This window comes from Podarcis erhardii, assembly GCF_964252035.2.
Source record: "Podarcis erhardii genome assembly, chromosome: 14".
Lineage (NCBI taxonomy): Eukaryota > Metazoa > Chordata > Lepidosauria > Squamata > Lacertidae > Podarcis > Podarcis erhardii.
The window spans coordinates 51,811,119-51,835,084 of NC_138503.1; the positions used below are offsets into that span (position 1 = coordinate 51,811,119).

Consider the following 23,966-nt stretch of genomic DNA (forward strand, 5'->3'; position numbering starts at 1 on the left):
TGCACATAACAGAAAGGAGCCTACACCAGTGGCGTAGCGTGGGGGGTGCAGGGGGGGCCGGCCGCACCGGGCGCAACATCTGGGGGTTAGGGTTAGGGGGCGCAATTACTTGCCCCACGCTACGCCACTGGCCTACACAACACAAAACACTTTTGCTGTATGTAGGTTTTATTTTATTTGTTTTTTATCTTATATTTTGGAAATGTACACCCAGGTTTTTCCCCTGTAATTTTTTGGGGGGCCGCCAAGAGAGTGGGGCCCTAAGCTATAGCTTGTTTAGCTTATAGTCAGTGATGGCCAAACTTGGCTCTCCAGCTATTTTTGGGACTACAATTCCCATCATCCCTGACCACTAGTCCTGTTAGCTAGGGATGATGGGAGTTGTAGTCCCAACACAGCTGGCGAGCCAAGTTTGGCCATCTTGTCTTCCACAACTTGGTTCCCTCCAGACGTTTTGGACTACGACTCCCATCAGCCCCAGCAAGCTACCACAGGCATTATGGGCATAGTCGCAGGGGCTGATGGGAGACGTAGTCCAAAACATCTGGAGGTTGTGGAAATTCTCTCTTTATAAACCTCTCTGACCCGACTCCGGCAGATCCCTCTGGTGCAACCCAAGCCCTGCAGTCCCGCCTCGGAGAAAGGCTCTCCTTGCCCTCCACAGATGCTTTGGCTAGCGAGCCTGGAGAAACTCATGCCAAGTGCTGGCAAGGCAGGACTTCGCTTGCGCTACTGAGCATGCTCACTGCCGGAGATGAACTGAGCATGCCCAGTAGCGCTTGGAAGGGAAACGGGGCAGGTAAGGTCTTTGCGATAGCAGCGCGCGGGGATTTTATTGCAACCCGATCCAAGCCACGTTTGCTCGGAGAGCAAGTCCCGTTTTGTTCAGCGGGGTTCCTCTCCAGGATCGCGGCGTTTGCGTGCTTGCTTGCTAAACTCTCCAGAGATTCCTGTGGCTTATTCCCAATTAAAGCAGAAGTGATAGGCGCACAAACTGTTGGGGAGGCTAGTTCTGTGGAAGTCGGTGGCACTTACTTCTGAGTAAACGCTGATCGCGCCGGCCGAGCTGTGCGTGCGGAGAGCTGCATTCCTAGGGGACCCCGAGAGGTGCACTTACTGTACTTGATAATAAACTCAAGCTGAACTCGTTGCTGCTGCTGCCTTACTTCCGAGTAAGCAGGTTCAGCACTGAGCTGCAATGCTTTGATCACGGAGCAGGAAAGGAGGGAGACTTAATGGAACCCGTGTGTCCCACCCCCTGATGCTCCCCAGTTTTGGTCAAGTCCTCCTCCATAGCCCTCAAAACAGTAGCTTTGGGTCCCATCCTAAGTGAGAGTGGGTGAAACCAGGTCACTTTGCTGTCATTTGAGTACAGTTGGGCCGTTAGATTTAAATGCAAGATCCCATGTTCCGGTTTAGTTTCCTCTTCAAAAACAACATGTTTTTCCTGCGTTGTAGGTTCTGCCTTGTTCTTACACTCTTTCTTGAGGAAAAAAACAGAACGGAAAAACCGAGACTCGCCATGGATAGAAAGTGCTCTCAACTTTTGCCTTCAGTATGTACGATTCTGGCAGATCCAAGGCACCCCCTTTCAGATGACACTTGTTTGGAAAAGTTGCTGGATTGGTTTAAGATGCTGATTAACACTGGTAAGTTCCACGGTTAGATGTATGGAAAGGAACCCACCTCTTGAAAAAAAACTAAACAAGGGGCCTTGAGACCATGTGGCCCTCCATATCCCATCAGCTTGGAAGGTGGTGGACTGTCCTCCCTTAGAAGTTTTTAAACAGAGGATGGGTGACCATCTATCAGGGGTTTTTTAGCTGTGATTCCTGCATTGCAGGGGTTGGACAAGAAAACCATTGGGTTCCCTTCTGAGGCAAGGAAGAAGGGCTACCCTTATGCTATTCATATAATCAGTTATCAGAAATCAATATATTCATATATGCTCACACATAATCAGGGCTTACAGTATTTTTATAATCCATTTTGAATCAAGATCAAGGTGTCTCCCCTGCCGGGTAAGCTTGAATCAAAGGGAAGCTGTGCCTTAGCTAACTGCAAACTGCTTGAAACAGCGAAATTGGAGACCAGGGAGAAGAGTCGGTGGAAGAAGATTGGAAGAAATTTAAAGGCTATTTACAGAAACATTGTAAAATGAATGAATGTTAGAAGGATGTTGGAATGAAGTTATATGGCCTTAGCAGAAATGTTATAAAGGATTAAGTAAAAATAGGTTGTTAATCAGCCAAAGGGGGAAAAGAAAGGTTAGATTGTGTCAAGACAAATTATTGGGCAAAAACTGAGAAAGATGGAAAGGATATGCTGAAATAGCTAACCGAACTAGAATACAAAAAAGGGAGGTGTGAGGAGGTCAATGAAACAAGTAAATGAAAGATAAGTTATGCAAATACTTGTTGTGGGTTTTTTTCCCCTTTCTTGCTTTTTATTGTAATGTATTGTTTTGTTTTGTTAAACTTTGTTTTTTCCTCTTTTTCTTTTTGTAATCCTTAAACCCTTAATGAATATTATTATTTTTTTAAAAAAAGAAACAGCAAAATTGGAAGCCGACCTTTCCCCTATAAACATCAGTGTACCCTGGACAAGGGGAAGACATGAATCAGAGATTCTGGTACAAAATCCCCTCAGATACAGGCTAAATTAATCCACGGAACAGGAAGAGCAAACCACAAAAACTCCAAAACTCCCTGTCCTGTCATAACTAGGGGAGAGGTTAGACAGAGCGTCACTGCAAGCAACGGAAAGCAGAACTAGAACTCAGTGCTTGATCAGGAGCTGGAAGCATGGCAAGGAGCTTGCTAATTGGCTAATTTTCGCTGGCGATATCGTGTCTGTCTCACGGTTGTCTCATGATCAATGATTTGCTGTGATTGGCTCAGGTATAAAGACCTCTGGATTTCTGTCAATCGGGGTCCCAGTTCCTTTTGGAAGAGATTCCAAACTGGGTCCTTATTGCCTGGCAATAAACTTCACCTTCTTCTTCTCCATTGCTGCGTCTGCCTGATCCTTATAACGCAAATTGGGTACCTGCTATTACCTTCACGTGTTTCACTTCCAATTCTTCTGCAGTTCTACTATTCATTATCTGCACTGCGGCTGATGGAGGCTGAAGGCCAAGAACATGTGAGCGGCCACAGGATCTGTTTCTGGGGCTTGTGATTTTGGTGTTAAGTGGTATAGAAATGGTTTAATTATTGCATTTATATCCTACCTTTTTCTCTAAGGAGCTCAAGGTGGCATGCATGGTTTTCTCTCCCCCCCCCCCTTCATTTAAGCCCCACAACAACCCTGTGAGGAACCCTGTGAGGAAGGTTAGGCTGAGAGGCAGGTCATCCAGTGAAATTCATGGCTGAGTGGGGGTTTGAACACTGGTCCTAATTCAACACTTATAAATATCTAACCTAGAAAAGAGATCATAAAGAGGTGATAGCCAAATAATAATAATAATAATAATTTATTTATACTCCACCCATCTGGCTGGGTTTCCCCAGCCACTCTGAGAGGCTTCCAACTGAATATTAAAAACAATACAGCATCAGACATTAAAACTTTCCCTAAACAGGGCTGCCTTCAGTTGTCTTTTAAAAGTAAAATAGTGGTTTATTGCCTTGACATCTGCTGGGAGGGTGTTCCACAGGGCAGGCGCCACTACTGAGAAGGCCCTCTGCCTGGTTCCCTGTAACATCACTTCTCACAGGGAGGGAACTGCCAGAAGGCCCTTGGAGCTGGATCTCAGTGTCCGGGCTGGATGATGTGGGTGGAGATGCTCCATCAGGTATACAGGACCGAGGCTGTTTAGGGCTTTAAAGGTCAGCACCAACACTTTGAATTGTGCTTGGAAACGTACTGGGAGCCAATGTTATATGGTCTCAGCAGCCACTATCAGTCACCAGTCTAGCTGCCACATTTTGGATTAATTGCAGTTTCTGAGTCACCTTCAATGGTAGTCCCACATAGAGCGCATTGCAGTAGTCCAAGCGGGAGAAAACTAGAGCATGCACCACTCTGGTGAGACAGAAAGTGAAACCAGTGTTCCCCTGCCTGGTGCAATCTGCCCACCCGCCCACGATGTTGTTGAACTCCAACTCCCATCAGTTTCCAGCCAGCTTAGTCAACTATCAGGGATGATAGGGGTTGTCGTATAAAATGTAGTGAGGGCACCAGGTTGGGGAAGCCTGTTGTAGTTGATGGAGCAAATTTGCAGCTCCAGAGAACTCAAAGCAGCTGGTTCAAATAGCAAGAAAGGAGATTTTGCTTTAAATGTTAGGAAGCACTTCCTGAGGGTATAAGGTGTGGAGGGCTGGGGCATTCAAAATTTCTTAATAGGTTGAGACTGTGATTCCAGGGAGGGCTGAGGAAATCGCCTGCCTTAAAATACGGAGAGTCAGTGTGGAGAAGACTAAGCAAGGCAGCTTCCTATTGCATCACCAGGACTTAATTCTGAGTAGACCGCAGAGGCTTTGCCCTACATAAGTTTTGTCTTCTAATTAAACATCTGGTCATTCCCTGCTGGCCCCTCTTTTCCCCCTCCCAGGATCCAGCCTGCTGCTGTTGGAGGAAAACCCGTGTTTGAAAGAGCTGGTCTTGGCTGTGCTCAGACAAGAGGAGCCAAATCCCACCATCCTTTCCTTCGTCCTGAGGCTCACTGGGATATTTGCTGCCTCTGAAAGTAGTTTCCAACACCTGCAGGTCAGTAAAGTCTTGAGCACCAGCTTGGCTGCAGGAGTTGCTGGAAGGAGGCATACAAGGCACCACCCAGCCATCTTAGGAAGTCCAGATTTATGTAGGGCTTGCTCCTTTTCTTCCCCAGAAGATACCCCGCAAGGCAGTGGGGGGTTCGGACCTGAGTTTTCCTTCCCCTAAATGGGCTCCCTTCCCAGGTGGACGAGCCCCATCTGCCCCTCGCTTCCTTCTACAGCACCTGCAGAAACTGCCTTCTTGACCGTTGGACCCACTCTTGGTCTTGCCCGCTCCATCCACCAGAGCTTGTCTTTACATGCAGAGGAAGCCCCTAACTCACTGAGGGTTTCGGACTCATTGGTCCAACCCTTAAAATATAACCACCAAAAAAGCACAAGGGAGGGTGGCGCTGTAGGTTAAACCACAGAGCCTAGGGCTTGCTGATCAGAAGGTTGGCTGTTCGAATCCCTGCGACGGGGTGAGCTCCCATTGTTCAGTCCCAGCTCCTGCCAACCTAGCAGTTCAAAAGCACCTCAAAGTGCAAGTAGATAAATAGGTACCGCTCCGGCGGGAAGGCAAACAGCATTTCCGTGCACTGCTCTGGTTTCGCCAGAAGCGGCTCAGTCATGCTGGCCACATGACCTGGAAAAACTGTCTGCGGACAAACGTCGGCTCCCTCGGCCAGTAAAGCGAGATGAACGCCGCAACCCCAGAGTCATCCGTGACTGGACCTAATGGTCAGGGGTCCCTTTACCTTTAAAAAGCACAAAAGAGCAGCGCTAGGTTGCATGTGTTTCAGGATTCCCCCCCAGGCAGAAATGGGCGTTAGTCATAGGTCAGCGACCGTGAGAATCTCCCGCTTTCTTCTGTTCTCCCTTCAGCAGGGAGAAGTTGTGTTTGGTGCCTTTGGGGAAGCGGGGCCTCTGAGCAGTGCATTGTGGGAGGACATGTCCATCCGGAGCGGCTGGGTGCAGGGCGTTTACAGCATGCTGCAACACTACAGCGCCTTCCAGTTCTTGTGCAACTCTGGTAAGCGCTGCTTCTTCTGCCAGAATTTATACAACGGACCTGGGCCTGCCTCTGAGGCACGAGAGGCATCTGTGTCAGGCCATTGGTCCATCCAACTTAGTATTCTCCACACTGCCTAGCAACATCTGTCCAGGGTTTTGGAAGAAGTCTCTCTCTGTCTTACTGGAGAGGTGATCTGCTGGTGAATCGTGGCCGTCCGCCTAAAGGAAGGCAGTGGGGCTTCCTAAAACTGAAAACCCATGGCTAACCTGCCTTTTGAATCCTGTTGAGAACATTTTAGCTCCCAAACCTGCAGGGTTGGGGAGCCAGATGCTGTAGGACTACAATTCCCATCATCCGCGGTGATTGCTCACCCTCACCGGGGCTGCTGGGAGTTGTAGTCCAACCACATCTGGAGGGCCACAGGCTTTCTCCCACTCCGTCTCCCCCTGCTGCCTGGGCTCCCCTTCCTCTGTTGTTTCTCCTCTGTTGGTTTGTAAGCTCCTTGGGGCAAGGCCTTGTCTTTTGTGAAGCATCATGTGTCTTGATGGCTCTGACATGTAAACCATCACTCTCGTAATTCCAGAGCAGATGTCTGGCTTATAACAACAAGAAAGAAATGGACCTTTGTCTTGGGCCTCACGCTGCAGCACTCTGATCTCCCCAGCCTTCCTTGGGCTGTTTGTTTTCTGGGTCGGCCTGCTTTTTCGTACTTACGGGACCGCCTCTCCCGGTATGCCTCATGGACCTTAAGGTCCATAAATAGCAACACCCTAGAGGTCCTGGGCCCTAAGGAAGTCAGATTAGCCTCAACCAGAGCCAGGGCCTTTTCAACTCTGGCTCCAGCCTTGTGGAACGCTCTGTCTCATGAGACCAGGGCTCTGCGGGATCTGATTTCTTTCCACAGGGCCTATAAGACAGAGTTGTTCCGCCTGGCCTTTGGCTTGGAGTCAATTTGATCCTCTTCCCCTCTTTCCTTTTTCCTTTCTCCTTCTGTGATGGAACTCCTATTTGGGGACTTCCCTGGCTTTTTTCTAGCCCACGTAGGACCAGTCTGAATAGTTGGCCTTGGTGAAGATTTGACGTTTTCATCCCCAAAAAGTTTCTGATTTGAGTTTCTACTGAAATGAGGCTGCATTTTAATGTTGTATTTTAATCTTGTTCTTAAGTCGTATTTTAATCAATTGTTTTTACCTGGTGCTAGCCACCCTGAGCCCGGTCTTGGCTGGGGAGGGAGGGGTATAAATAAAATTATTATTATTATTATTATTATTATTATTATTATTATTATTATTATTTTGTGATGTCTGCTGCCCCTTATGGCTAGTAGGGCCATTGTTGGGCTATGGAGCTCACTATCGATTAGAGAAACGCTGCTGAACAGAAGGAAGCTGCCCCTTTTCGCTTTCTCCCTTTCCGATGTTTGTGCTGCGAGTCCTGTTGCTTATGTAGCCAAAACAGCAGCACCCACACGCACAAGGGAAGCATCACCCAGATGAAAACGCTGGACGGGAGTTTTTTGTTTTGTTTATGACATTGATATCCCACCTTTCCTCTCAAGGAGCTCAAGGTGGTGTACATGGTTATCTTCCTCCCTGTTTCATCCTTACAACAACCTTGTGAGGTAGGCTGGGCTGAGAGTGACTCACCCAAATTCACCCAGTGAGCTTCATGGCTGAGTGTGGGATTTGAACCCTGCCCTCTAGTCCTAGCCCAGTGCTCATGGACCTCATTACAAAATTATTCTGCATCTTCCTCTCTCTGTCTCCCTCAACACCAGGTTCCCTAGATGTGATTTTCGCTCTCCAAGGAGACCCAAGCCTGTTTGTTGCTTCAGGAGCCAACCGCCTTCTCGCTCGCGTGCTCATCTTCTCCGTTCAGTCCGAACCGTCTCGCCTCCTCAGCTCAATGGACTGCGATTGGCCGGCTTGCACTCGAATGATAGTTGCTCGCGTCGAAGAGTCCCTCAAATCCCACTCAGCCTCCCGGGCCAAGCATTCCTTGCAGCTGCTGACAACGTTGTTTGAGCACAACCAGGACGCCTGGACTGAACTGCTCTGGTCGCGGATCGCGGGAACAGTGGAGTCCCTCCTGACAGAGGAGCTGCTCCAAGTTGGGCACCAGCTGGTGGATCTGTTCCTCAGCATGGCAAGGTAGGTGCCTGCACAGTGGCATTCATTAATGTGAGGGGAGGCGAAGGATGGAGAACTCTGTGGTTCTCCAGAGATTGATGGACTCCATCTTCCATCAGCCCCCAGGCAGAATGGCCAATGGTCAGGGAGGATAGGAGTTGTAATCCAGCCATGGCTGGAGAGCCACCAGTTCCCCAACCTTGATCTATATCAAAGAGGTCTTCCAAGGTTAAAACCATTAGTTTGAGCTATGCTTGGAATAGAATTGGGAGCCATTGGGGAAGCGGAAGACCTGTGGTCCAGCAGCTTCATTGCCAAAAGAAGCTCCTGAGTTGAGTCTCCAACATTTCCAGACCACTGACCAGAAACCCCGGGGAGATTATGCTACTTGGTGGGAACCTATTGTGGAGAACTGAAGTGAAGGCATGAGGCGGGAGTTGGTAATGCAGGTGAGCTATGCACAGGCAAGCAGCCAGCTAGCTCTGCTGAGGCTCTTTTTATTAGCACAATATGCAAAACCAGTCAGATACATTTTGGACTGTGTCCTTTACACGTCTTCCAATCACGCGATCGTGGGGGGGATACAAAGTTATTTTCGCACCTGTTTCCACTGTTTCATTTTCCCCTTGAACAATGTATAACGAAGGAGACAAAGGTCACAGACAGGGCACAGCAGACCACTGAGAAAGCCAAAGGTTAGATAGAGGGCATGATGTTCAGACAGTTGTGGCTTGTCTGTGGGTGGAAGTGTGCTCCACACCTGGTGGTCATTCCTTCAGAGAACCTTTCCCATCCCTTTGGGGCAACCTTCTGGGACCAACAAGTTAGTGGTGGGTGGGGCCAGAGGCAAAAGTGGGCGGGGCAGCAGGTGTCAATTTTACCTTTATAGAGTAGGCCAGTTTCTGGACACACTCACACATGGCTCTCTATCCTGCATCCAAGCAAGCAAGAGGCATCATCAGAGGTCAGGGACACATCCCACCCAGCCAGGCAAAAATGCTCTGGAGCAACAAAGTTATGAAGTAGGGTGGCTTGGGGAGAGGCCTTCATTTGCCACAACTCCACCTGCCCCACCCGCCCCCAGGAAGGCCACCCATCTAGGAGAAAGAAAACTCAGATTCTAAATCTCCATTCCCTTGTGGGATACCTTTAGCAGAAAAAAAGGCTGAGGAGTAAACCCTATACAAATCAGGAGTGGCGTCCCTAAGACTGTTGGATGGCGCCTTGTACTCCTCCTTCCTGCAACTCCTGCAGCCCAGCTGGTGCCAAACGTCTTGCTCTGCTTTTCTTTGGACCTCATCAGCAAGGCTTGGCCAGGGGGACGGGTCTTGTTGCCTGGGCAGCCCAGGACCTCCAGACACACAGCCCAAGATAGTGCCTAGGGAGGTCACTTCAACACTGCTAACACAGCAAAAACAGCACGGGAGGCAAAAGTTATGAGTTCCAGGTTTCTGCAGCCACAGCAGGCGCCGCGATTCTCCAGTGGTTTGATTTCACCCCCAGAGGCACACGGCATGGTCTCTTGAGACAGGCTGCTGGCAACAACAAATACATATCTAAAGGTTATGCGCGCACATAATGCATCTTCCTCTCTCCTGTAGGTCTCCTGCGTTCAGCTGCCCCGAATGCAGCCTCTGGAAGCTGGTGGCACTTTCTCTGAATACCTTGAGCCTCACTCAGTCGGGCCCTCTGGCCTTGGGACTCCTGAAACTGGAAGCCTGGTAGGGATTTGTTCCCTTCAACATTAAAGCCCAAGCCATTAAGTATTTTGTTCGACCTTGTTTTCCTTTAACAGATAAAATAATAATAATAATAATTTATTATTTATACCCTGCCCATCTGCCTGGGTTTCCCCAGCCACTCTGGGCGGCTCCCAACAGAAGATTAAAAACATGATAAAACATCAAACATTAAAAACTTCCCTAAACAGGGCTGCCTTTAGATGTCTTCAAAAAGTCAGACACTTGTTTATTTCCTTGACATCTGACAAGAGGGTGTTTCACAGGGTGGGTGCCACCACCGAGAAGGCCCTCTGCCTGGTTCCCTGTAACCTCGCTTCTCGCAGTGAGGGAACCGCCAGAAGGCCCTCAGAGCTGGACCTCAGTGTCTGGGCTGAACGATGGGGGTGGAGATGCTCCTTCAGGTCTACTGGGCCGAGGCCATTTAGGGCTTTCAAGGTCAGCACCAGCACTTTGAATTGTGCTTGGAAACGTACTGGGAGCCAGTGTAGGTCTTTCAGGACCGGCGTTATGTTTTATTATCACATTTTTGTATTGCATTAGATTGTTATAAAATGTATCGGTACATTTTTTTGTTTCTTCAGCTTGTAAACCACCTTGAGTATTGTAAGATAGAAACATGGTATACAAATTAAAAATGATGATGATGGTCTCGGCGGCCACTCCCAGTCACCAGAATCCCTCCTCAAGCCGGCCTTTTCTATGAAGCCATGCTTAACCTCCTAGCTTTCACCCGCAGCTGCAACGAAGTCTAAGGCTGCAGCCCTGTGTAACTTTTGCTGAGGAGTAAGACCCATTGAAAGCAATGGAACTTACTTCTGACTAAAATGGCAAAGGATTGTGCCCCAAGCACAGGAGAGAGCTGCATGTTCCTTGCTGTTCCTGCCTCTCCTGCCCTCCCGCTCTCTCCCCCCTCACAAATTGCAGTTGCAAGCTGGGCCGATACCCAAAACACCTGGCTGGGGAAGGCGGGACTATTGCGTTGATGCATGCATTTGCATTAATATACGGACTAAAGCTTTAACCTGCATTAAGACCCTAGAGATGCTGCCTTGCTGCGGATGCAAGAGAGATCTAACCTGCTCCCTCTCCTCCTTCAAGCCCACAGGCAATCCAGGTGCAAGGTCTGGGCCTTTTGCTGCAGCCAATGGGCTGTGTCTTGAGAGGCGCTTCTCCATCCTTAGAATTCCCAGGTGCGTTGCTGAGTTAGGATGCGGCCTCAGAGCTCAGCGCTACCAGCCACAGTGGCTCGGCTCGGCCTCCGCGGTAGGAGGCAGCAATTGCTTCTGAATACCAACTGCTGGACGCCACAGGAGGGGAGAGGGTGCTTGTGTTCGGGGCCTGCTATTGGGCTTCCCTTGGGGGCATCTGCATGGCCACTGTGGGTACAGGATTGGGGGGGCCATAGGCCTGATTCAGCAGGCTCTTCCTAGTTTCTTATGTGCACATATTGCATTAAACGGGATGGGTGGGTTAAGGGAGCAAAGTACAGTTGACAGGCCCTGAAATACTTCACCTGGGCCCAGATCCAAAGAACAACAGGCCTTGCTGGAATGTCCCAGGTGGATTCTGTCCCCTTCTGTTTGGGAGGGCACTGGAACAAAAATCAACTTTCTTCCCCCTCTGCATACACTTAGCCAGTCTCTGCCATCCTGGTACCCTACAACTGCTTTACACTACAACTCCCATCATCCCCAGCCAGGCTGCTCTAGCTGAAGCTGTTAGGAGTTGTAGTCCAGAATATCTGGTGGGCACCAGGTTGGGGAAGGCGGCTTTTACTCACCATGTCAGAGAAGCCTTTTGCTCTCTTGGTGTCCTCCGGCTTCCCTTTCTCCACTTCCAGGTTTGCCGCCTGAATCTGCCTCTGTGGAGTCTCTTCTGTCCTCCAGGGCCTCGTGTGTCAGTTTCCTGTGCCAGACTCTGGCTCATCTGGAGGAAATCCAGTATGTGGTAAGATCTAGATAAGCAAAGACCCAACCTCCTTTGGCTCCTCTTTCTCCCTGAGCTTTTTATAGGGAAAAGGTCATTAGAAGAACTTTTAAGAACTGGTGCCTGTACTTATTTTCCTCTTCCCTCCTCTTCTCTCTTTCCTTTTGTGCTGCATCTTTCACATTATAGGCCGAGTGGGCAGGGACTCTCTTGTTATTAATATTTGTAAGCCATGCTGGGAGCCTTTCCTGCTGAAGAGTGGAGGAAAAATGCAGCTCCCCGGGCTTTAAATGTACCATCCTTGTGCAGTATCGAGCTGAAACTCTTGAGATGCTGAACTCTGGCTTCCTTATCAAATTTTGCCCCTGTGCAGTGGGGCTGCAGCATACCCAGAAGCCTGTGTATAAGACACCTCTAGCAAATTGGCTGAGACTGCATTTATCCCTTTTCTTCACCAGGCCTCTCTGGCAGTGGAGTTTCCCCACGAGCCTTTGCTCCAGTCCGTGGTGACTGTTCTGCAGTTCTGCGTTGGCCTCGCCGTTCCAGCCTCCTCTCTGGCAGCTAAGATCGGCAACTTCCTGGTCGGCTGCTTCCGAGTTCAGCGGGCAGCCCTGGGCCTCCTGGGAGCTCTGTCTCGCTGGGCAAGTAAGTACATGGAATTTATTACGGTCAGAGGCCAGCTTGAGAAACACAAATGGAACTACCATCCCAATAGCAAAACAAACATTTAAAACAATATACAACAATGGATTTTAAGTTTAAAAGTGCGATAGGCATATAAACACATAAAAAAATTTAAAACACCGTATTTTTCGCTCTATAGGACGCACTTTTCCCCCTCCCAAAATGAAGGGGGAAAGTGTGTGTATGGAGCAAATGCAGGCTTTCGCTGAAGCCTGGAGAGCGAGAGGGGTAAGTGCTTTCCAGGCTTCAAGCAGCTATCCGCAAGCCCTCTGAGCATGGCAGGAGTTCCCGCCGGGCTCCGAAGGCTTGCGGATAGCAGCCTGTTCTGGTGGCTGGAGTCCCCAGCCCCGCGGCTAAAAACGAAGCCGCGCACAACCTCTCCCGGCTGGAGAGGTTGTGTGTGGCTATAGAGGAAGCCAAGAAGTCTTGGCTTCTTTGCTCTTTCGGGCTTAGGGGGGAATAAATTTTTCTTTATTTATTTCCCCCCCTAAAAACTAGGTGCGCCCTATGGTCCGGTGTGCCCTATGGAGCGGAAAATAACGGTAGACTACCTTAGAGAAATAACCCAGAGTTGCCCATGGATCAGAATTTGGGAATTTTCTTAACAAACTAGATTGAATCGGGGGGTGGTCTGCGCCTACAGATCTGTGTGCAGAATCTGGCGACAATCTGGGTTGTCTTGTGGTCTTTGCCTAACAGCAGAAAATCAAATTTTTGCTTTACTGGGAGGTCAGCAAGCCTCACCAGCAGGGGGTCAATGGTTTCTCCCCCCTCCCTAGCTATCCCGGTGTTCCCTGTCAATTCCAGGGTGACCGCAGCCCTGGAAGAAACCTCCTGGGAGGCAAGGGAAGAACGAGGGTTCCTTTGATGGTCCTGTCCAGCTTCTCACAGGATTGTAGAGTCAGAAGGGTCCCCATTGGTCATCTAGTCCAATCCCCTGCAATGCAGGAATCTCAACGAAAGCCTTCCTGACAGATGACCATCCTACCTCTGCTTAAAAACCTCCAAGGAAAGAAGGAGCAGTCAAATACAACATTCCTTGTTTTCCTAGAGTGGACATGCAAGGGGATGTTTGGTCCAGCCAGTCTGAACTTCCTGTTTCCTCCTGGACTAGGACATACTTCCTCTTGCATGTGACTAGAGGTGGGCGTGAGCTTACCTGTGCAGGTAACAAAAGCACAAGGCACGCAGCCCTCCTTCTCCATCTTCCTTTCATCATCTGAACTGCAGTGACTGCCAGTCTGCAGTCACTGGGATTAACCCCCCATATGGGATAGATCCACATGTATATATCTTCGTAACTAAGTCTGCCTTCTGGGATCCAAATGTGAACAGAATATGAGTAAACTACTTTTATATACTTAACACAAGATTGTGGTGTGTTTATTCTTTTAAGAGGGAAATAAGGGATCTTACCAGGAATCTATATTGAGAAGCTTAAACAAGCCTGCAACCAGCTACCCACTCTGCGTTCAAAGGGGGATGTTAAAACACTGCTAAGTTATAGATCTTGCAAGTGAAAGTTAGGAAGGATGTTAATAAACAATATATCTTCTCCTGCCTCCCTGAACATTCCCACACCCACCACCTCCAGAGAGAGTCTTTTCTACAAGCTGGCTCCATCTTCCATGTGGCAGCCCCTGAGACGTTTGAAGCTTGTAGCACAAACACAACAGGTTGCAAAATTAGTTGCATTTTTTATGGTGGGGGGCAATTCTAGGACCCCCCATTTGGAACCACCCTTCCCTTTAAAATAGATATGCATATTCATATTTGTAACTGCCGCAGTGAGTTCCAGAGTTCCGTGTAGTTCCTGATTATATATTTTTTCCTTGGTGTTGTACACCACCCTGGGATCTTTGGTTAAAGGGCAGTGTATAAATTGCAAAGTAAATAAATAAGTAAATAAAATAACTCCCAGGTGTCCTTCTCTGTGTGTTTTAGCTTCAGTTTCTGACGAAGTCATGGAACAAATCTTTGACATCCTCCTTGTGTACCTGAAGAGTCCAGATAGCAGCCCCGCTGTAAGTATGGATTCTTGAGTCGGAAGCAGGGGCTCGAGGTGGGGAAGGTTTTTCTCTCCCTCCTTGGTTAATCCCTACAGCAACCCTGTGAGGGAGGCTAGATAGAGAGGCAGCGACTGGGCCCCCCAAGGCTAACCAGGGGGTTTCATGGCGGCTGAGCAGGGGATTTGAACCCTGGGCTCCCAGGTAGCAGCCAGACCCTCCAACCGCTACACCACATTGGTTCTTGGTTGCAAAAGCAGTGGTTTGGGGGTGGCCAGAGTCAAAGTAGCAGGATATTGGTCATCCTGGGGGGTTTCTTTCACGGCATCCCCCTTTTCTCTCTTTCAGGTTTTGAAGAAGGCATTCCAAGCGACGCTGAAGTGGTTTCCAAGCACCTCAGAAGCATCTGACTCTGTAGGCGACTTCCAGCGGCACAAACAGTTTCTCAGAGGTAAATTTGCAAGCCTGTTTCTGGCGTAAGGAGCATTACAGCCAGTGTACTGGACATCCGGTGAATCTGACGACAGAGAAAAGAAAATACAGTGGTACCTCGGTTTACGAACTTAATCCGTTCCGGAAGTCCGTTCTTAAACCAAAACCGTTCTTAAACTGAGGCGCGCTTTCCCTAATGAGGCCTCCCACCGCCGGTGCCCTTCCACCGTTCGGATTCCGTTCTTAGACTGAGGTAAAGTTCACAAACTGGGACACTACTTCCGGTTTTGCAGAGTTCGTAAACCGAATCGTTCGTAAACAGGGCTGTTCTTAAACCGAGGTATCCCCTTTACTTCTTTGTCCAGCACGAAGTTAAACTACAGAACTCACCCCCCCACACAGGAAGCAGCAATGGTCACCAACCCAGGTGGCTTTAATAATAATAATAATAATAATAATAATAATAATAATAATAATAATTTATTCATTATTTATACCCCGCCCATCTGGCTGGGCTTCCCCAGCCACTTTGGGCGGCTTTCAACACAATATTAAAATACAGTAATGCATCAAACATTAAAAGCTTCCCTAAACAGGGCTGCCTTCAGATGTCTGGTAGTAGTTGTTCTCTCTGACATCTAGTGGGAGGGCATTCCACAGGGCAGGCGCCACCACTGAGAAGGCCCTCTGCCTGGTTCCTTGTAACCTCACTTCTTGCAGGGAGGGAACTGCCAGAAGGCCCTTGGCGCTGGACCTCAGTGTCTGGGTAGAACTGTGGGGGTAGAGACGCTTCTTCAGGTATATTGGACCGAGAAGAGTAGACAAATTCTTGGAGGGAGAGATGGCTCTGGTCTGCCTGCACAGTCAAAGGCAGCGGGGCATCTGAATCCCAGTCGGTGGAAATTGCAGGAGGGGAAAGGGCTTTTGCACTCAAGTCCTGCTTGTGGGTTTCCCACATGTGTCTGGATGGCCACAATGAGAACAGGATGCTGGACTAGATGGGCCACGGGCCTGATCCTGCAGGGCTCTTACTAGATTCTTATTTATGGCAGGGGTGGGGAAACTCAAACCCAGAGCATGAACCTGCTGTAAAAAAATGCCACACTGTTCCCCTTCTTTTGTGATCTTCCTTCAAAGAGTTCAGTGTGGCCTGGGGATTTTCACTTGTCTTCCCCCCCCAGATGCAGATGGGGTTGTAACTTACAGGGCTGTCCTACTCAGAAGTGACCCCCCAGGTCACTGGGTTAAAGCTGACCGAAAGTCCAGAGGCAGCATTATCATCAATTTACGATGGGGTGGAAGGTATATAGGCTCTGAAGGGCTTGCTCACAAATTTATTGACAGCTGCACAAGTTATTATAGCTAGGTAGTGGAAGGGGCAAGCAGAATATAAAATGGAAGAATGGTATAAAGAGGTGTGGGGTATAGCTATTAATGATAAATTGACATGTGCCATTAAGGTAAGATGTGGAATACGCAGGAAAAAATTTTTTGAGGAGATACGGAGGGTGTTTGTAGAATTTGTACTGTTAAAACGGAAAGGGGGTCAAACCATCGCAAGAGGTGTTGAAATTTTGGGATGTTGGGTAGTTACAATGGAATGGTCTCGGTGGCGGGGAGCACATTTTTATTCTTATTTATTTATGATTATAACTTTGTCAAAATAAAATTAAAAATTAAAATTAAAAGGGGGGGGGAGGAAAGAAGTGACCCCCCATTAAGTTCAATGGGACTTTACTTGCAATGTGTAAAGTGTGGCAGACTTGACGTTGTTTTATAAACTGCAACAGTTCTGTCTGTGACGCCCTCTCTGTCTCCCACCCCTTTGGAGCAGACATGCTGCCCGTCTTGCAGAAGCGCATGCACAGCCCCAGCTGGGAAGTGCGTGACTCGGCCCTGGAGCATCTCACGCAAGCGATGAAGCGCCTGAGAGGTAAGTGCAGGGAAGGCCGAACCTGTAGGTGGGGAGCACAGCTGGGTGACAAAGGAGCAGTCCGCCTTAGAAGCATAGAATGAGTGGCAGGGACCCTGAGCATCCTCTGGTCCAACCTGCTGCAATGTGGGAATCTCAGCTAAAGCATCCGTTACAGACGGTCATTCAGCTTCTCCTTAGAAACCTCCAAGGAAGGAGAGTCCACAACCCTCAATGGGCTTGAAAAGCTAAAACAGGACCGTCTTTACCCAGGTGTGCAAGGGGTGCGGGGCACCCAGGCGCTGAATTCTAGGGGGCACCATCCACCTGCCACTGAAGCCGCCTAAGCTCTTAACTATCTACCTGTTACAAAATAATAAATAATTTTGATCGAGCTAGAAAAACAAAACACATACCGTATTTTTCGCTCTGTAAGACGCACCTTTTCCCTCTTAAAAAGTAAGGGGAAATGTGTGTGCGTCTTATGGAGCGAATGCAGGCTGTGCAGCTATCCTAGAAGCCAGAACAGCAAAAGGGATCGCTGCACAGCGCTTCTAGCTTCATCCTGCTGCCCTGAGGAGGCTTCGCGCAGCTATCCCAGAAGCCAGAACAGTGAGAGGGAGCGCTGTGCAGCGGTCCCTCTTGCTGTTCTAGTTTCTGGCTTAGCCCCTCAGTCCCTTCCCCCACCTCCCGGAAAAGCCCCCAAGAGCCGCACTCCCTTTCACGAGCCATGCGGAAAAGCTCCATGCGGCTTGTAAAATGGAGCGCTGAGCAGAGCCTGGGATGCATACAGGCTCTGCTCAGCGCTCCCTTTAAAGAATTTTTTTTCTTGCATCCCCTCTCTAAAAACTAGGTGCGTCTTGTGGTCAGGTGCATCTTATGGAGCGAAAAATACGGTATATACCTAGGTATTACGGAAATGTATAACCTACTGATTCACTACAGGACTTTCGACTTTTTGCGCTCATTTACCAAAGCCGCGCCAGCAGCAGCGCTTGTCATTCACAACGGCAGTGCTTGTCAGACTCAACGGTGCCATGCACACGAAACTGACTAAATTTGGGGGCGCTGGGCACATATGCTAAAGACGGCCCTGACAGGAAAGGAGGACTGCTGGCCCAACCTAGTCTGCTAGGCCTTTCCTTGTGACTCGCCGGGACATTTTGGGCTAGCCCTGCTCTTCTGCTCTACACTTCGTGTCATGTGTGGTGGCCAGGCTAAGTGGGCATGATGGGAGTTGTAGTCCAAAACAGCTGGAAGGCTTGATTAATCCTTGCATTCACGGCAATTTTAGAACGGAGGGGTGTTCCCCCCCCAAAAAAAAAACCCTCTGGGAAGATTGTTTTCATGGCTCCCTGTATTATACAAAATATTTCAGGAGCCATGTTGCTATCTGCTAAGATAAGGCTTTTGGCTTCATGCGTTTTATGTGTGCTGCTATGGAAAGGGTGTTTTAGTGGAGCTGTGTTTTGAATTTCTTTTAACCAGTACGTCACCCAGACAACTTCACTTATTGGGTGAATTATAAATGGAGTCAGTAAATAAAATGCATGCCTTGATTGGGGGTGGAGAAGGAGGGATAGTGGGGAAGGGGGGGCTCTCACACTTCATGAGCTTCTGGTTGGGGGCTTTTTCTGCCCATGAGCTCCCGGTTAGCTGACACTTCCTTGCCAGGAATGTCTCAGCAAAAAGAATTCCTGGCTGCACACCTGCCTCCACCCCTGCTTTTGGGCTTTGCAATGACAACATCACGGGAGTCTAGCTGCTGGACCAGGCAAAAGGCCCATTGAGTCCAGTATCGTGTTCTCTCAGTCGGTCAGCTCATAAGTAATGAGTAAAAGAACCCTCTCCCTGCTTGTGATTCGCAGCAACTGGCAATCAGAGGCATACAAACCATCTACAGCTTTATTCCTCCGTGATTTTGTCGCCCTGTTTTAAAGCCATTCCGGTTGGTGACTTTAAATGCACACCAGAAGCGGCTGCAACAAAACGTTGCAGTGTGGAGCGCTTCCCTGTTCAGGATTCCAGGCAGCAGATGCAGCAAATTATGACCTCTGTGCGCTGCGGGGGCCAGTCTGGAGACTGTGAGCCTTCCCAGGAAACCGGCGTGCTCTTGGCAAGATCTGTCCGGGGCCAGGCATTTGCTTTAATGGTAGGGACAGAGGGCTGATGGGATCAGGCACTGTTTATCCCCCCCCCTTTTTGTTTTCATCTCTACACAGGACAGGAGTGGTTCTGGCAAGAGCTCCTCTCTTCGGAAGTGCTGCCACTGGCAGAGGGCCTCCTGGCCGACCCAGAGAGCTACGTGCGAGCCAGTGCAGTGGAAGCCTTGGGGCAGTTTTCCTTGCTTGCTAGCGCTGACACGAAGAAGCCCGGCTCAGAGAACAATGGCAGCAACAAAGAGGTACAGTCCTCTTTGCTGAGCACGTTTTTGTCCCTGCCTTTTCACGCCGCAAGGCGGGGGGGGGGGACGCATTCAGACCGGAAGACTACAGCTCTGTTTACTGGGGAGGGGCGCTTTGGGTGGGTTTCCCCTGAAAGGGCAGCCTAGAAATACAAGTGTACCTTGGAAGTCGAACGGAATCCGCCCCGGAAGTCCTTCCGACTTCCAGAACGTTCGAAAACCAAAGCGCAGCTTCTGATTGGCTGCAGGAAGTTCCTGCAGCTAATCGGAAGCCCCATTGGACGTTTGGCTTCTGAAAGAACATTAGAAAACCGGAACAGTCACTTCCAGGTTTCAATCGTTTGGGAGCCAAAATGTTTGAGAACTAGGCTGTTCGACTTCCAAGGTACAACTGTACTATGAAGCAATAGATAGGATATTGAAACAAAATCTGGCTGCTAGGAGGTTGATAGGTGTGCAGCGATTGGAGCTCATCGCACCAATCTTACACCAACTGCAATGGTTAGTTCTTGAGTTTCTGGGCTCAGTTCAAAGTGCTTTTAGAATCATAGAATCTCAGAGCTAGAAGGGACTCCCGAGGGTCATCTAGACCAGGTGTATGAAACCTCGCAGGGCACAGTACTCCTGTTCAGCATTCCATGGCCTTTGCCAGAACACTCCATTCTCTCTTCCCTCTGGTTTTCTCTTCACCCCCTTCCCCCCAAAAATCAGCCAACATGAAATGGCCACTCAGCACACTCAGTCCTCACTGGGCTGTTTGGGCCCCACCCCACAACTTTAGGGTTCAACACACCCTGCAAATACTTCTTTATTTCTGCAGACCTTGTGGGGTGATGGTTTTGGCTGTATAAGGAGAATGGATTTGGCTGTAGTAATAGTAGTAGTAGTAGTAGTAGTAGTAGTAGTAATAATAATAATAATAATAATAATAATAATAATAATAATAATAATAAATTTTATTTATACCCTGCCCTCCCCAACCAAGACCTGGCTCAGGGTGGCTAACAACTGATATAAAAACAAATTTATTGAAATACAACTTAAAAACAAGATTAAATTACAACATTAAAATATTAAAACATTAAAATGCAGCCTCGTTTCAATGGAAACTCAAATCAAAAACTTTTTGGGGGGATGAAATTGTCAAATCTTCACCAAGGCTAACTATCCAGACTGGTCCTACATGGGCCAGAAAAAAGCCAGGAAAGTCCCCAAATAGGAGGAGAAAGGAAAAAAGAAAGAGGGGAAGGGAATCAAATTGATTCCAAGCCAAAGGCGAGGCGGAACGACTTTGTCTTACCGGCCCTGCAGAAAGAAATCAGATCCTGCAGGGCCCTGGTCTCATGAGCCAGTGTTGAAAAGGCCCTGGCTCTGGTTGAGGCTAATCTAACTTCTAACTTATATGAGGAGAATGGATTTGCTTTGGTAGGGGAAGAATGTGCACCATGTTTCCCTGGTGCTGTGGGAGTTAACACGATGTGGGTTTCTCCCCCCACCTAGCATAGCTTGCAAACAGTGTTCAAATCCCCCCCATCTCTTCTCCTTGTTCTTCAAGGCCAGCATTGGGGCTCGCTTGCAGGAAATCCTGTCCGCTGACTCCGAAGGCTTCCCCCGCAGAGCTGTGATCCGCGTCTTCATTGACTGGCTCCGGGACGGCCACCCGGAAGTCCTGGCTGACCCTGAGCAGTTTGTTTCCAGAGCGATCCAAGCCATGGACAGAGACTTGGACTGGGAAGTCAAGGTCAGCGGTTTGGAACTGGCCAAGGTTTTTGCTGGCCAAATGTCTGGCCGGCTTGGGCTCTCCGACTGCCCGTACGCCGCTGACTCATCACCTGCCAGCCAGGCTGCCCGTCGCCTCAAATTGCTGGAGGCGTTTTGCCGAGTGAAGCTCTTTGAGTTCCTCTTCGGAGCCCTGTATGACTGCGACAGGCCAGTGGCGCTGAAAGCCTGCGAGATCCTTTTAGCCGTGAAATCCAAGATTTGCAAAGACAGTCGCCTGGAGGAGAGCAGCTTGGAACTGGGAAGCACATCTCAGCAGCGGGAGGAGAAACAGAAGGAAGAACTGATCCTTCCTGTTGGAGAGTCGGCTAAAAGGATTTCCCAGGATCCAGAGTGCCTGATCCTTTTCTTAGAGACGACGGACCTGGAGGGTTTGCAGAGATCTTTAGACAGGAGCAGTGATCACCTGGAAAAGAGCCCCCAGTCTCTCTTGCAGGATATCCTCTCCGCTGCAGGGAATACGGAAGATAATGAAGCAGATTGCTACTGACAGCTTTCCAAAACGGAATTGATCCTTGGGGAGGGCTAGACCCTGCCGACCTTCCCCTGACCCCAAGAACTTAAAAGGCCACTTTGCAAAAAAACACACACGTCTTCCTGCCCGTTTGGGCACCGTCATGTAGGGATTAGTATGAAACTCATCTGGAGGAAGACAGCTCTGATGCAAATCTGAGAAGTGGGGTGGGAATCAAAGCGGAGCTAAAATTCACACAAGAAAATCAAGAGATGCCCAAGCCAGGAGCGACTGACGAGATTATGACAAGCGCACCGTTGTTGATTTGTAGAACATCACCCAAGTCTGGTGAGGATGTTGTGGCCTTCCAGATGTTGCCGGACTGCAACTCCCATCATCCCTCACCACTGGCCATGCTGGCTGAATCTTATTATAGTCGGGAGCCCAGCTTTTTTGGGGGGGCCACTGGCTCTCCACCCCTGGTTTAAAATGCAAAACTCAGTCAAACCCTATGTATAATGGTGGATCCGCCTTGAAATAAGGAAACTGCGTCGCATTTAAAACCAGCACCACACAATTAATAAAGTCTTCGGGGGCCCATACTGCCGAAAGCTTGCAGTTTCTAATGAACAAACTGTTCAGCACAGATACTGAGAAGTTTCAGGGTGGCTCTGCAAACGACATGACTGGATTCTGTACTTGTGCGCAGTGAGAGTTCCTGACGTCTCCTTTCGATGCACACAGTTGTGTGTACGCAGCGTTTGACTACCAAGTTCAAGTCTAGAGGCCCCGTGTGTACCTTTCAGACTTAAGGCGCAATTGCACACGGGTTTCCAAGTGTTTTCTTTGGCCGAGCAGCTTTGTACCTTTATAACTCAGGCCTCCCTTTTGAAAGCATTGCAGCCAGGTTGGTCCAATTGAGTGTGAGGCTCGTTACTTGCTGGCTGTTGCCTTTGCAGAGCAAGGGAACAGGTTGGCGAGGGAGGATTCGTTTTATTACCAATTAAAGTTTGTTTTAAAAAACCCAAAGTTTTTGTCAAGCTCAGACTGGATGGCTTGTCTGTGCATGTTCCAAACCTTGCTTTCTGCGGCTAAGATAGTAAGTTCTTTCAAGAAGCGTTTTTGGGGAGGGCCAGCTTTGAATGCAGAAGGCATGCAGGTGTCACTCTTTGGCATCTCCAGGTAGGGCTTGGAGAGACCCTTCTGACAACCTTGGATAGCATCTGTCATTCAGTGTAGACAGCCGTGAGCTGGATCGATCAACAGTCCCCCTTGCTATAAGCTTCTTTAATTGCTAAGATGTGGGTGCATTTTGAGTTTGGACCATGGGCGTAACCAAGAGGGGGCAGGGGGGCAGCTGCCCCACCTAAATCAAGTAAATCAATAAAAATACTTAAATTAGCAGGTTCTTGCCACCTAATATGAAACCTGCCCCCACCCCCCCAAAAATCCTGGCCTATGCCCATGGTTTGGAGGCCAGCTTACCAAGAGTTTGGGGGGTTTGAAGGATGCTCAGCCTGAAACCTTCAACATACTCGCTAGGGAGCAGGTCCCATTGCACTCAGTGGGGCTTGCTCCTGAGTAAACCTGTTTATGCTTGGACTGGAATAGAAGCCACATCTTGATCCTGCAAGGAGCACGAGTCGCCAGCTAGTTTCTTTTGCAGAATCAAACGTGGGGAGGGTGGCAATGCTTTTCCAAAGCTCCGCTGGATTTCAGTGAGGGGCGCCTAGGGAAATGCCTCCAGCCAGGTCTGTCATATCTCAATCAGCTTGCAAACACGTGAAGATCCCTTATGCCAGCTTCTCCAACCTGGGAAATACATTGGGGGGGGGGAGTTCAAAGCATCTAGAGGACACTAGGGTGGAGGAAGGTTGCCTTACAGCAGCCATGCAGCCCAGCATTGCAACCAGAAACAGCTGTCCAAAAGGGTTTCCCCCTCTTCAATCCTTTAAGAGCATGAGAGGAGCCTGCAGCTGGATCAGGCCAATACTAGTCCAGCATCCTGTTCTCACAGTGGCCAACCAGATAATAATAATAATTTATTATTTATACCCCGCCCATCTGGCTGGGCTTCCCCAGCCACTCTGTGTGGCTTCCAACAAAATATTAAAATACCATAATGCATCAAACATTAAAAGCTTCCCTAAACAGGGCTGTCTTCTAAAAGTCTGGTAGTTGTTGTTCTCTTTGACATCTGGTGGGAGAGCGTTCCACAGGGCGGGTGCCGCCACCAAGAAGGCCCTCTGCCTGGTTCCCTGTAACTTGGCTTCTCGCAGTGAGGGAACCGCCAGAAGGCCCTCAGCTCTGGACCTCAGTGTCCGGGCAGAACGATGGGGGTGGAGATGCTCCTTCAGGTATACAGGACCGAGGCCGTTTAGGGCTTTCAAGGTCAGCACCAACACTTTGAATTGTGCTCAGAAACCCGCAAGCATGGCCTGAGCAAATGAGCCACAGTCTCCTCCTGTGGCTTCCAGCGCCTGTCTTTCAGAAGCCTTGCTGCCTTCCAGCACAGCCATTGTGGATAGCAGCCACCACGATAGCCCTCTCCACCACAAATTGCTCCAATCCTCTTTTAAAGGTTCTGGTGTTGACTGTGGAATTAACTCTGGGGCCTTCTGCTTGCAAGAATGATGCTCTCTTCACTGGGATCCAGCCCTCCCCAGTTAGACTACAGCCTAGGTCAGGCACCTAAATACAGTGGTGCCTTGCAAGACGAAATTAATCCATTCCGTGAGGCTCTTCGTATAGCGGTTTTTTCGTCTTGCGAAGCAAGCCCATTGACA

General features: G+C 49.1%; 1 protein-coding gene across 3 annotated transcripts; it reads left to right on the top strand.

The window, feature by feature from the left end:
* The first annotated feature begins 684 nt into the window (after positions 1–684).
* On the top strand, positions 685–22,209 carry BRAT1 (BRCA1 associated ATM activator 1). 3 transcript variants are annotated; one of them, XM_081840219.1, is made up of 14 exons: positions 685–799; positions 1,459–1,649; positions 4,556–4,710; positions 5,583–5,730; positions 7,490–7,862; positions 9,443–9,562; positions 10,682–10,773; positions 11,424–11,530; positions 11,968–12,154; positions 14,138–14,217; positions 14,548–14,650; positions 16,466–16,564; positions 18,766–18,947; positions 20,503–22,209. In XM_081840219.1, exons 2-14 carry the CDS (start codon positions 1,523–1,525, stop codon positions 21,214–21,216), a joined length of 2,487 nt encoding a protein of 828 aa, XP_081696345.1. In that variant the 5' UTR covers positions 685–799; positions 1,459–1,522; the 3' UTR covers positions 21,217–22,209. The 3 variants fall into 3 exon arrangements, with proteins under 3 accessions (XP_081696345.1, XP_081696344.1, XP_081696343.1); XM_081840218.1 differs by lacking the exon at positions 685–799 and adding an exon at positions 806–1,180; XM_081840217.1 differs by lacking the exon at positions 685–799 and adding an exon at positions 806–1,107.
* Positions 22,210–23,966: the final 1,757 nt, after the last annotated feature.

Bases quoted from the DNA above. Each gene is read 5' to 3' on its own strand.
- BRAT1 (XM_081840219.1), top strand. From the start codon at position 1,523: ATGGATAGAAAGTGCTCTCAACTTTTGCCTTCAGTATGTACGATTCTG. The intron at 5,731-7,489 runs GTAAGCGCTGCT...CCTCAACACCAG, and splicing joins CCAGTTCTTGTGCAACTCTG to GTTCCCTAGATGTGATTTTC. The intron at 12,155-14,137 runs GTAAGTACATGG...TGTGTGTTTTAG, and splicing joins AGCTCTGTCTCGCTGGGCAA to CTTCAGTTTCTGACGAAGTC.